Source organism: Ammospiza nelsoni, chromosome 3 (genome assembly GCF_027579445.1).
Source record: "Ammospiza nelsoni isolate bAmmNel1 chromosome 3, bAmmNel1.pri, whole genome shotgun sequence".
Lineage (NCBI taxonomy): Eukaryota > Metazoa > Chordata > Aves > Passeriformes > Passerellidae > Ammospiza > Ammospiza nelsoni.
Window position 1 is genome coordinate 93,478,354 of NC_080635.1, and position 13,998 is coordinate 93,492,351.

Consider the following 13,998-nt stretch of genomic DNA (forward strand, 5'->3'; position numbering starts at 1 on the left):
AGCAAAAAATGATACAATCCATTAAGGGCATTGGTATCCTTCAAGATATTCTCCTGTGGCACAGTACATCAGCAGTGGTGTTTATGATGTCTATGTCCAATTAATGATAAACAGAATAAGATAGAAAAAAGAGTTTATTAGAAATGAATGCCATAACTGAATGCTATTAAAAGAGTTCACCCCCACTAGTGTTTCAGTCAAAGGTTGATTCAATAGGTGCCAAGGAAATCTCAAACACCACTCCTGAAGACATATCCCTAAGGAAATTAAATCAGATCTATTTCACATTAATCCTGTCCTCACACAATGCAAAAATATCGAAGTGTTAGACATCACTCTTGAAAGAGTTAGCTACACACACTCCAAAGCTGAAGTCAAACCATATTTTTTGCTCAATTCCACTCCAAAAAATGTATCTCTTGAAAGCTTCAAGAAATAACTGTTCCCTTTTTGAAATTATATACCCATCAAAAAGGATCACTTGGGATTTACAATACAGCCAAGCACTTCAGTTTTGTACTGACAAACATATGGGTTTTGTCCAAAATAAAGTTGAACTTGATTATTTTTCCTAGATATGACTTCACTGAAGTGACTGTCAAAGCTTTCCCAGTCTGTCACAAGATACATCTCCAAACAACCTATATAATATAGTTTAGTCTGTATATTTCAGTTGTAATTCTTCTCTACCAACAGTAGCTCTTACTTCACAGTTAGAGCTGTCAGTCTCTATTACAAACTGCAAATCCCTGCTGACAGCCAGAGGAACACCCTCTGCAGAATCACAGGATTGACCATAGCACAGCTCCTGCCAACTGCAGTCACTGCACTGAAGAGGGAAACAAGCATTGAAAGAATAAGATTCATAATACAGACAAATATATCTGTTTATTGAGCAATAGAGATTCTGAGTTTATATCAGAAGGGACAAATACTAGTGATTTTTTCCAATCTAGAATCACAACATGCAGAAGCAACCAGTATTTTAAGAAATGCAATTACCTGCAAAGTTCTCCTTCTCCTCATCTGAGAGTAACTGCTTTTTTTTCAAGTGTAAGTTCTGCAGAGCAGTTTCCAACAATTCCAGAGGAACAGCAGAGCACTCCACAGCTTTCTGAAGGATCTGCTTACACTTCTTCTCATTTTCTAAGTGTAAGAAGCACAGAGTTAGAAATCACAGAAGTAAAAAAAAACAATTACACTGGGGCAAGATTTTTTTAACAAGATGGTTACATTCATGTTGTTTTATATTCACTTTGCATAGTTCTATGAAGCCATTGTTCATTTGGGACACCTCCCCTTACACTGCCATTTTAAGGAAACTGCCTGGAAATAGTTAAAAGCAAATCACACATTAAACTGAACACCAAGTCACAAAATATGTATTCAGTATTTTTTTTTAGTGTTATAGGAACTGTAAGAAAATTGTACTCATTCTAAATTTTTTTTTTGTCATATCAGCAAGGAATATGTCCTTTATGGACTTCCATTTAGACCTGACCAGGTAAAAATTGCATTATGCATATATTACCAAACATCTTTAATGCACTTACTAGAAATCACATTTAAAACCAGCTGCTGTGAAATAAAACAACAACTCTAGACAGCACTACAGTTAAAAAAAGAGGAAAGAAAAGCAAGGATATCTTTTCATTACAGTTTTAGACATTACTAAATGGCATAAACAGAGAACTTTGAAGAGAGCTGGGGTGGGAAAGGGAATGTGTTAACAAACCATATTGAAGCAGTCAATTTACATATGTAAACATGTACATAGGCATCTATTAGAAAAAGTCAAATAAGGAAAAAAGTGTACTGTAACCACAATACTTCACTTGGTTTGAAGAACATCTGGGCAAAATGATGCAATGGTTTGCTACAGCTGTCAATGCCCCTGAAACCCCAAATGCCCTTCTTCCTCCATCCCAAAGCAGCAAAACAAACCACTTGGTTCTTAACTTTATGCTACATATATATTATAAGAAATACTCAAGTATATGCATAATAGCATACACATGTCACCTGCACTCAAAACTCCACTCATAAATGAACTTAGACATCACTGTTGCCTGTAGTTCAGGATGGTGGAAGTGCAGTGTAGGTACCAGGAACTTATGCTTTAACTAATCTATTTTAAGAATATTAAATGGGTAATGCCAAACATGAAGCAAGGAAGCAGTAAAATTAGATGAACTATAATTTCATTTAAATAAATTTTGTGCTAATTTGTTACAAATTGTTTTTTAACCATATAGTCCAATACTGTTTTTTCTCCTAAATCATTAGCAAAGTGGATAGGCTCTAAGAATCCTTAACCAGCATTCTGATTCTACCTTTTGCTATATTTAGTAACCACACATTGCTTCGACAAGACCTGCTACTTGGAAGTAATTCCTCCTAGTACCCTGAGTAAGAAAGAGCATGACATCAAAACATGTATGTGAAAAACTGTTTCATCCCCCTTAACAGATGAAGAACCAAGGCACAAAATCAAGCCAGAAATATTTCTGAATTCCAACCAGTCCACTTTATCAGATGCCAAAAGCCTGAATCAAGCACCCTGGCATAAGATTTGAAACAGTCAAGAGTAGAGTTTTATGGTCATGAGTTCTGACCAATTCACAGCAAATCATCCTCAAACACACCACCCAAGGTACCCAAGTAATGACAAGACAACTCTTCATCTAGGGGACTTAAATGAAATTTTACTCAGTATTTTAGTTAAAAAAGAGCCACAAAAAACACAATGGCACCTTTACTGTGTCACCCCATTTCCAGGTCACTAATATTCAATTATTAAGAAATCAACATCAATTTACCAAATCTAATTTCACAACTTGAGCTTTTATCTTGAGCAAAACTGTGAGCTAAGGAAGAGAACGTGCAATTAAGTTTTTCTCCTTAATGCAAAAGAAAGCACTGAGAAGTGTGCCAAGCACTGCTGAAATCACTGGGATGAAGAAGCAATAAAGCATTACCCTCCTTTCCCTCTGGCCTAAGTGGACACAGTGAAAAAGGAACAGCACTCTTAAGTAACAATTTACAACTCACATGTCCCACTAATCCTCTTTGAGCACCCAGCAGGGACACTGCACTCCATACACATTACTAAAGGACACCTAGATCAGCTCAAGGGTAACAGATACACATCAGAGAGCACACTGCAGATAAAACAAAGCCGATCATAACTGGCTTCTTTCCTCTGGGATTAGCACTTCATTCTAGGTTGATTACTTACTGTCAAAGTAAGGTAAACTACTGCATGGACACATCCCATAACTACAGGATGAATTCAGTCACTGGTAACCTGTAGCAGCATTTCTACACTTTATTAAATTACACAATAGGTTTTATTACACTTATTTAACAATATCTTTGTTATTGCAGTATTAGTGTTTAATTATCCGTTTAAATAAACATCCAGTGCTCACTAAATAAAATTATCATCATCTTTTTACTACTGTTTAGAAGTTCAATACCATAGGTTTATATTAGAACAAGACTGGTCAGATAACCAGATAACTGGTCAGATAACTGACTCAGGCATAACACAAACTGTAATTTCAAGACACAAACATGCAAATTTTTGTCTTTTTTTTCCCCATCCTGTACAGGAGTCATTCACAAAACATAACATGTACTTCTGGGAGGGGGGAGTTGGTTCATGGCCTTTCCTGCTCTAATGCAAATCATTTCATCAGAAAAGAAAAACTGGAAAATCTCAGATGACAAATGAGTATCGACTTTGATTTTAACAAAATGGCTCTGCCTCATGGGCCACACACTGAGCATCTAAACAATATCCTAAAATACAGTTAAAAAGTATCACTGAAGCAAAAATGTATAGACAAAACCACTATCAGTGGAAAATAAACAGAAGTAAAGACAGACAGATAACCAGTAAAATGTATTCAGAATCTAGAATGTTGAATAGACAGATTAATTTATTTAGTGTAGCTAAGTTTGGGCAGAATTTCTCATACAAAGCAGTATGAGAAATATATACAACATACAACAATATACAATAACTTGCATGATACTGAAAAAACATGAAGGAAAACAAGTCACAAAAAAATTAATATATTCATCAAAATTTTTCCATTCAAATAAGAAAACAGCTTTCATGGAATGCGCTTGTCTTTCTATACAGAGCAAACTGTCAAAGGAAGAAATACCCAGGGCAAAATATGTCACTGCTCAAATCACCCATGGAAACAAAAGACACAAAAGATCCAAAAACACAAGCCTACAAGCCTGTGGGCAGCCAACACAGCCTTGCCAGCAAGTACCAGGGCAACCAAATTGCACACTGGCAGTGTATTTTGGTTTAATAAAAAACAATCTACAAATGCTTTTTGGAAGAGGACTGAATTTCCTCCACAAGCAAGCAAAGTATTTGAGCCTCCTTCCATGCAGGAGGAGCCTTACTCAAAAGCCTTCCACTGCAAGATCTAAATTAGAAAAGTAGAAACTATTAACAATTTTCACCTAGTTTGAAAGTTATTTCTAAAACAGAAAAAAACCCCAATGATCTGTGTGCATATTCTCACTTTAAAAGTGAACACACATTCTCAGTAAATTTCAATTTAAAAAATCCTGATATTTTTCTGATTCAATACCTATCAGTTCACTTACAAATTATGTAAGGGAGCAGAAGTTGGTACCAAAAAAACAGAACAACAACACCAAACAAGTTTAGTTCTTTTTGTTTTTTTACACACCTTGTGATAGCTCAAACTGTGCAAAAGCCACATGCACAAAAGCAAATTTCTTGCAGTTCAGTCTGGCTAGATGAAATTGGTCCCGTGCCTCCTCTGGATCTTGAAGCCTGTAAAGAGAGCACATTCACAGTTATACAAGGTGAAGAGCCTGAGAAGGATGAAGTTCCATGTACTGGATAAAGCCTTTAAGTAACTTTGAAAAAGTAACCCACCTATAGGCTAAAGATTTCCCATTTCCTTAGAGTAATCAGTGAATTACAAGTAGTCAGAGAAACTTAAACTCTAATTATTGAAAGACATCAAGCTGAATCTTCCCAAAACCCAATGGACTCAATCCTTAAGCTCTTCCACACTTGATAGCTCATTTACTTGTGGCAAATTTTAATCCTAGTGTTACCTTCAGCCAGATTGCTGAGCAGGTTCATGCTTACACACAGCACACCAACATTTAAATATCTGAGAGCAACTACAGCCTCTGCAAATACCAGTCAAGACACAAAAGGCCTAAATCTACATCACTACATAACACATTAGTATTAATGTTTCAACTGACAACAAAAAAAAAGGAGCTTAACACTTTTACCAGCAATATCTGTAATCAAGAGATAAAAGAATTCTTTCCTAAGTTCCCCCTTGACTCAACAGGTACCCAAAGGTACCACTTAGAAGTGGGAAGAGCAAAAAATTTATGACCATGGCTCAAAATAAAAGTACAGAAAAATACAACATGGAAAGGTAAAGAACATTTTCAGTAGAATTCTATGAAATTTTGAATGAAAGAAGTTGTTCATGTAACTTAGGCATGTAACCAGAGTCACATAGGTTAACTGAACTCAGCTCTGATCATCCAAAACAATAGGACAGGCACAGAATAACCCATGTGCAGGCAAAGTCTGAGCCAAAGAAATTAAGCTGTACTGCATTACATTCACTTTCAAAGAGCTTGTTAAAATTCAGGTTCCTGTAGAAAGCAGCAACAGCTTGGATAGCAATACACAGAACAAGACCTAAGACCAGCAATAGGCACCAAGTGTCACACGCCTGGTGGCACTGTGCTACAGCCAGAAGCATGCCACAAGAGGTTTGGCATTGAAAATGTACAACACAGAAAATCATAGAACTATTTACTGTCTTCAACTATTTCAGAGAACACTCAATGGTTCTTCAGACAATCTTGGTATCACAACAGGTCAAAAGGTATTGGCACAGCCAGACTGCAGCTAAAGCAGATACCAGGACAAAAAAGGTCCAGTGCCAAGAACGGAATAATCCAGTTTCTCACCTAAAGGTTGGGCAGAGATGTGATTGCAAGCAGGCTTGGGGAGAAAGACTTGGGGGTGATGTGTGATGAAAAAGTCAACATGAGCCAGCTGTGGGTACTTGGAGCCCAGAAAGCCACACAGAATCCTGGACTGCACCAAAAGGACAATGGCCAGCAGGTCACAGGAGGTGATTCTGCCCCTCTGCTCTTGGGAAATCCCACCTGAGACACGACATTCAGCTCCCAACAAAAAAAGGACAGGGACCTGTTGGCAGAAGTCCAGACAAGGGCCACAAAGATGATTAGGCAACTGGAGCACCCCTCCTATGGAGATGGGCTAGAAAAGTTGGGGCTGGTCACCTGGAGAAGAGAAGACTGCATGGAGACCTCATAGCAAACTTCCAGTACCTGAAGGGGGCCGGTAGGGAAGCCAGAAAGGGACTTATTGTCAGGAACTCTAGTGGCAGAACTAGGAAAAATGGGTACAAAATGCAAGAAGGAACTTCAGCTAGATGGCCTAAACTATGGTAGTCACAATAAAGAGGTAATCCTGGAGACACTGGAACAGGTTACCTAGGGAGGCTGGGGATGCCCCAGCCCTGGAAGCATTCAAGGCCAGGCTGGAAAAAGCCTTGAGCAATCTGGTCTAGTGAAAGGTGTCCCTGCCTAGAGCAGGAGGGGTTGGGACTAGATGATCTTCAAGATCCATTCCAAGCACTTAGCATTCTACAATCAGAACAAAATAGTGTTGATGGCAGTAGACACTAACATCTCAAGCCACTGCCACTGCTTCTGAAGGCTGTGATGCTGATTTGCTCTTCCACCTTGTTTACATGGAATATTTGGGAGAACAGCAAGCAATTCTACTGAAAAGCACATCTCTTCTCCCACTCAAGGTAGTATCAGAGCACCTATCAGTGTCACTTAACGTGTAGTATCAATATTGCTTTACTTGCAATAGCTAAAAAATAAACTAGCACTCGACAAAGTCATGAGATGAGAGGATTTTCTTTAACAGAACCTAAACCCAAGAAAAAATACATAGTACTGGACAAACTGACAGCCAGGAACAGAGAAGGTAGAGTGTAGACACCAGGGAAATTGAGAACAAAAAAATTATGAGTAATGACAATAAGTTATGAGCAGTAAGTAAACATGCCAAACACAAAAGATCCAAATAAGTAGCAATTGATTAAGTTAATCTCCAAAAATTACAATCAACACTGTTGGTTTTTAGGTTCAACCAGCCAAAAGTAATTTCGTTGCTGATGATATTACAGATGTAGTTCATAAATGTAGTTTCACATAAATAATTGATATTATACACTATTCTGGACAAGAAAGTATTAGATTATAAAAATTATTAAGAACAAGCTAGTATCTGAAAGTAATTTCCAAATGAGGACCCATCATTTAGGGAGATCCTATAGTGAAGTTCCAGTGGGATTGATGCTATATCAGATGTTGGTGGGTACAGTTTTTAAAAGAAGTTTGGAGTGGCTTGTTCATCTTTTTAAAAGAAATTTTTATTAGGCATGTCAAGAAACATGACTGATAATACCTGCCAATTAAAAACTATGCAGCAGAAAACAAAAAGAGCAGACCCGAGCTACCTCACGAGATAGGTAAATTCTGCAATGCTGGCTACTAAAGTAGAAGTTACTTTAGTACAGCTGCAGAGTGCATTTTAATAGTGAAACAAGACAGACTACTTTCCCACAAAGGTCCCTAGGCTGTAGCAGTGAAACAACTGAAGGTATTTCAGTGAGACATCACAACTAGTACTGTTCATACTATTGATGTATTAACAAGCTACTGACAGCCCCTTTGGTTTTGCTGTCTGCAATACATCACACAGAATACTGAAGATGTTCTTCCACACATCTTAAAAGTATCCCACCTTTCAAACCATGTTCTAAAGATCAAGTGAAAATAGGTCCAAGTGATTAGGGAGGTGGGAAATAATCTTTCTGAACATTAACTCTCCTACAATGAGATAACAGATGTGACTTGATCACTATTAAGGAAAAGAATTTCCACAAACTAGGATCCAGAAACCTATATAACAGTTTCTGCTCTGAGGAAAAGCAACTGATCTTTGAATAAGAATGCCATCTTCCAATGTATCTTTAAACCTTTCTGGAAGAGATTCCTTACTCCACTTACACACAACCACCTTCCTCCTTCAAGATACTGAAGACTGACAAGGTCATTATTCACTCCTGTTTCTCAACAGGAGATTCAACAGATTACTTCCACTGCGTGCTTTTAGTAACAGTGATGCAGCAAGGTCCATGCAAAGGACAGTGCAGAGAAGTAGACATTTATCACACTGCAAGATGAAACCATATGCCAAAAAGTCAAATAGAGGAAGAACATACAAGAAAAAGATCAGCTACGTTCACTGGAAAATAACTTGCTCAGCTACGTTCACTGGAAAATAACTTGCTCAGCTCTGATTGTTAGATTGCTGCATTGTTTAAATACAGCTCTTCACAAAATATTTGCTGTACTATTTCAAGTGACAAAAGAACCTATTATCAAAAAAAATTCCAATTATAACCCTGTCCCAAATTATGTCTGAACACACCTCTACAACCACACTGCTTGAATCTGGACTGAATAAAGCAATAAAAGACCACAACCAAAACTAATTTTCAAAGTGTGGAACTAGAGAATGATATTTTGAGACATTCTTTCTATCCTAAGGCAGTTAACTTAGTCAAACTGTGATGATCTTGTCCAGTAAGAGAGAAAGCATACTAAAGTAAAGCTCAAAAAAGCATTTCATGCTATTCCCTCTTGTACCTTACATAAAGAACCAAGAAAAAAGGTAGTGTTAACATCTCTAAATCAAATAACTCTAAACAATCATGTTTATTAGCATATACAAAAAATACAAGTAGTGGCAACAACAGATAAGCTGACTAACCAAAGCTACTTACCTTCCACACTCAAAATGACAATTTGCTGCAGAAAACACTAATGAAACAAGGTATTCTTACCTTAATTCAAAAACAGAATGATGAGTTCTCATATTGAAAATTTATACTTACGCTTTCAACTCAGCAAATCTCACAAGGATGCGAGCATAGCTCTCATCCTGACTGTACTTTTCTGCAGGCAAGGCAGTCACTGCTTGGCTGTAACGGCCAATGAGTCTATTGAGTACACTAACATCCATCTGAGGAACGCCCTTTTTCTCTAGCTTAAGTAAAAAACATAGCCAGTCTTCTGGATTGTTTGTTGTCATCATTATTTGATTGACAGTTCCAGAGTTATCTGACAAAAACAAAAAATGAGATTGATTAAAATAGCAGCAAACATGTACAGAAGAAAACACTTTTTATAAGCTTTTGTGCAAGACAGTTACTGACTATTTTTAAACAAGATCAAAGCAACAGAGCTAAGAAATAAGGAGAAATGAAATTAGCTTTGTGGTAATTCATATTAAAGAAACACTAAACTTGAAATCATTTCAATTAATTGTTCTTTCACTCAGTCTATGTTAAGATCTTTTGCATGAGTGACAGTAAAATAACAAAACCAAATACCTGTTGTATCAGCTGAGATTTTAGTATAGTTAAATTCATCTGTGATATTCTCTTCATTTCTGTATTTGTTTTTCAAGTTTCTAACTCTATTCATGATTGATGTAATCTGTGGCAATCCTCTTTCACCTAGGTCTGTCTCCTCCATCTGCAGGCACAAGGTTAAAAACAACGGAGTTACTGAAGAACCCTGTTGTAGCTCACTTTGATTGGAATTACCATGGGAAAGCCTCTCATGTATCATTTGGAGCTTGAGACTCAAGGACATTATGTAACAAATACTCCATTTAAGCCTTTGTCAACGTAGTTATACAAGTAAACTACTTTGCAGAAGACAACTTGGACAAATAAAAAGAATTGGTACTTAAATGATCCACCCAAATCCTAATTCATGCTCCGCAACAGCCCTTTCCAATCAGGTATATTCAGCATTTGAATAAAATGAGGAGTATGATGTGTTGCCTGAAATAGCTTCCAGTCCATCACATGAAATCACATTCTGTACTCATAATTAGGCTGGCTTTAGTTTAGCACACAGTGTTAATCCACACTCTCTCCCACAGGTTACAGCAATTAGTTCTCACAGTGGGTTAAGCAGAAAAGAATTCACATTCTCCTCTGTTCAAAGGACAAAGACAAGTGACACCTATTTTTAAGTTTCTGAAAGGAGGTTTAGAGATTCAAAGACTTCTTATAAGAAACTTACGCCAAATCCTCAACATTCTGAAAGTTTATCATCATTTGAGATAATACATGTATATAGCTCAGAGGTAAGAATTTAGGCAATCTGAGCAGAGCAAGACTGCTAAAATAAACTAAAAAAAACCCTAAAGATTTCTTCCTTCTCTGCCTACAATAAACAGCTTGTCCCACATCTAATGAACATAAGAATTCCAGTAAAAACTGTGGTGAATTTAGTGCATATTCAGGGGGTTTGACATTGTAATTACTGTGAAGTTGGGCCCAGAAACAAGGAAAGTAACGCACTTCAGACAGATTAAATAGGCTCAAAGACTAAGTTTAGTTCTACAATGAAATGTTGGTTTTTGTCCTCTTGTACTTGTGTATAACAAATCAACAAAAAGTTGCTAGTGGGTTAGAAACTTTAGATCTACTTTTAGATGAATTATTGCTAGAAAAAGAATTGAATGGAATGAAGCTCATCTACCTTTAACTCCATTATCTAAAAAAATGCATCAGGCACCACTCTCAGGAAGTCTCACAAACAATTTTTAGAGCATTATTCACCAGAAGCTGGCATGTCTTTAAAAGCACCAGGCTCCCAGCTTTCCCCAAGCAAAGACCACAAATCAGAAGATTTGTGGATTATGGATATGTGGGTCTTGTAAGATTATCATGTTTACAAGAGTTTGCTTATAAGGCAAAAGCAGGCATATTCCATGTTCATCCTGACCTAAATATGGCCCACCAAGAATACCAAGCCTGCTCTTGTCTATATGGAAGTGTTGTTTTGTGGGTTCAAAACACAGTGGCACTGTGTAAATTCCAAGACTTAGTCCAGCAAAAGCACCATCTACATTACCCCTATGAAGAGGTCTGGAGAGACACCCAAATAGCCTCAGGCAAGACCTATGATGAAAACACCCCAAAATCTTTTGAAAGCTAAAGACTGTATGCTAAATCAGTAGTATCTGAAATACTACTTTTGGTTCACTGAACAGAAGCAAATAAAGGAACCCTTCTCTTATTTATATTCAAAAGTGCACACTGAATAGATTTTAATTTCAATGCTTGTTTGGAACTTTCTTTAATATCTCTTTCTCCCCAGAGCCAATTTAGGTTCTGGGAGTGGGTCTGTAAACTGTCCCATCCCAAACATCTTTTGGGGATCACACTGCTAAAAATTACACAGGTGATTACTATAGCTAACACTGTTCAGGTGATACTTATTCACTTCATAAGGAAAACTTTAGTACACATTGCAGTTTTGCCTTTTAAAAACACTGCAGAAGGGGCTACAGGAAATCAGATACCCCAAATCACCTCTTTATGGGTGAGAATATCCACAGAGATCTGATTTTCAACTGTACCCACTCCCTCAAAGTATGAAGTCAGCTTCTCCAGAACCTGAAGCACCAAGACAACCAAAAGAAATTTACCTCATGTTAACAAACACCACAATATGTCATTACAACCATAACTGCTAAGAATTCCCAGATGGATTTTGGATTTCTTAAACATAGTCTTTATATTTTCCCCACCAATATCAAAGATTCATTATTCTTCCTGCAGCGACAGCTTCCCAAATGCAGTAGACAAAAAGAAAAATAAATTTCTGTAAAATTTGATCTTAAGTCACAACAATACACATCAAACTTACATTTACGGTGTGCTCTTTAACTGCTCTAGATTCAAGGTGTTACAGAGAAAAACTCTCCTGAAGAATGGATGGGCCTTGTCAAAAAGGTAAGATGGATGAGGGCCAGACTACCTCAGATGATCCCAAGAATCCAAAGGCAAGAAATGAAGTTCTCCATCCTGAAGAAGTTCCTGTGCATTAAAAATTGATGGGTGAAACACTGAAAGCTTATTGTGCAAGCTTGCCTAATCTTCATATCCCAGAAATACAGTTTTCATCAAAATCAATTAAACTATTCCTAGTCAGTAATAAAAACAGAATTTTAAAAAGCTTAAAGACAACATTTTGAAGGAGGACAAGCACTTCCAAATGTGCTTCAGCTTGCTGTGACCTTCAGAGACTAAGTACAGTAAGGGCATATTCATCTACATAATGTCATGATTTGCCAGCAATCTTTCTACTCATGCCAATGTTCAACCAAAAGCAAGTATTCACACGTTCTTTGTCTGTTAGCCTGCTGCATAATTACCCTTAAAGAAATCGTTTGCCATGAATTTCACTGGTGTATATATATATAGCAAAAATCTGACAACAGTGAAGACCTAAAGCAGGCACACGCTGTTAAAAGGCACTGAATGGGAACTGAGGCAGTAACTGCAGCAGCGCCACTGCAGCATACCTGAGATGCAGAAATGCCTGCAGGAGAGAAGGGTAGGGAGAACCAGGGAACAAGGAGAACACACAGTGCAAAGATCAGCAAGAACTAGCTCTAAATAAAGCACAGTCGTTAAAGTAACTTCAACCCCTCCTACAGGCCCACTACACACGGAGCCAAAGGACAGAGACTTGAGAGCAGCAAATGGATAAGTGGCAGCAGAAGTTAGTGGTAAGTCCACATCTAACACACTCAAAAATACTCATTGATAATAAAAAGTAACAGCATCCAGTCTTGAAATACTGTATTTACTGTATTACACTACCTGTTCTGTTTATGTCTTCTATAGAGGAGAGGTAAAATAACACGTGTTTCTGAAGCATCTACCCAGCCTTTTAAAATACTATCTATAAAAGTGCATCATCTTCCTTCTGTTTTGTTTACAAGTGCTAAATCAGGAATTTTTTTTAAAGGAAAACAAAAACTCCCAACACTAAGAAAAACCGTCGTCAATTTTAAAAAATTAGCAACACTAAGAAAGAAATAAAATAGAAAAACATTAAAACCTAACGTAAGACACAGGAAGGACAAGACACCAGGATGCAAAGTTGGGCTAAGTAAGACAGGGACTGAGCAGCAGCGGAGCAGGTGAGGCAATGCGGCACAAACAATGACCGTGAGGCAGCAGCTTTCCTCCCCTCAGGGCCGGAAGCCCAGCGAAGCCGCAGCCCCGGGGCTCTCGAGGAGCCGGCCCAGCACCCCCGCGGTCTCACCGCAGACCAGCACCTCTGCTGCCCCCTGGCCCCGTCACCCACCTTCCCTCACTGCGCTGCTCCCCGGCCCGGTCCCTTCCCCCTCGCTGTCCTTCCCGGCAGCCCCGACCCCCGCCCGGCCCGGCCTGGCCGCCCTCACCGAGGCCGCTGCGGGGCCGGGACGCGGCTCCGACCGAGCGCGTCCGCGCGCTGCCCCCGGTTTGAATGTGACCGACGCCCCAAGAGCGCCCTTCCCATTGGCCGGAGGGCGGGAGGAAGCGAGCGCTGATTGGCTGCAGGAGGGAAACACGGGCGGCCCACCCGCCCATTGGCCGGTGGCTGCGCCGTGTGCGGCGGCTGCGGGTCCCAGCGCCCTGTGGGGCCGGGCGGAGGGGCGGGTGCGCAGGCGCGCTGGGGCCGCCGCGGCGGCCGCGGCCTGCTCCTGGTGAGGGATGGGGAGCTCGGGGACGGGGCCGCGCCGGCTGACTTAAATTATTTATCTGGAAATGCTTTCCCCGTTTGGCCATGGCCGGCTATAGTTTGAAGCTCATTTAGTAACGGAATAGCTGGGTTGTGTGTCCTTAACGTTACGTGTCTCCCTGTACCTTTCCCTCCGTGGAGTCGTTCCTGGGCCCATGCCGTGTCTGCAGAGTGCCCAAGGGTGCTGCAAGCAGCTCCTGCTCCGAGCGTCCCGCTCCTGGGCTATAGCAATGCAAACGCACTCTGCAAAAGCAGAAC

The 13,998-nt window shown here is 39.3% G+C and overlaps 1 protein-coding gene across 1 annotated transcript in view; it reads right to left on the reverse strand.

Annotated features, from left to right (window-relative positions):
• TTK (TTK protein kinase) overlaps positions 1-13,639 on the reverse strand; it is a 29,881-nt gene extending 16,242 nt beyond the window's left edge. The window contains exons 1-6 of the mRNA XM_059468194.1: positions 13,421-13,639; positions 11,875-12,044; positions 9,537-9,681; positions 9,039-9,264; positions 4,722-4,828; positions 1,003-1,146 (exon numbers count right to left, since the gene is read on the reverse strand). Coding sequence (XP_059324177.1) covers positions 1,003-1,146; positions 4,722-4,828; positions 9,039-9,264; positions 9,537-9,681 — 622 coding nt within the window. The 5' untranslated portion in view covers positions 11,875-12,044; positions 13,421-13,639. The remainder of the gene's footprint in view (positions 1-1,002; positions 1,147-4,721; positions 4,829-9,038; positions 9,265-9,536; positions 9,682-11,874; positions 12,045-13,420) is intronic.
• Positions 13,640-13,998: the final 359 nt, after the last annotated feature.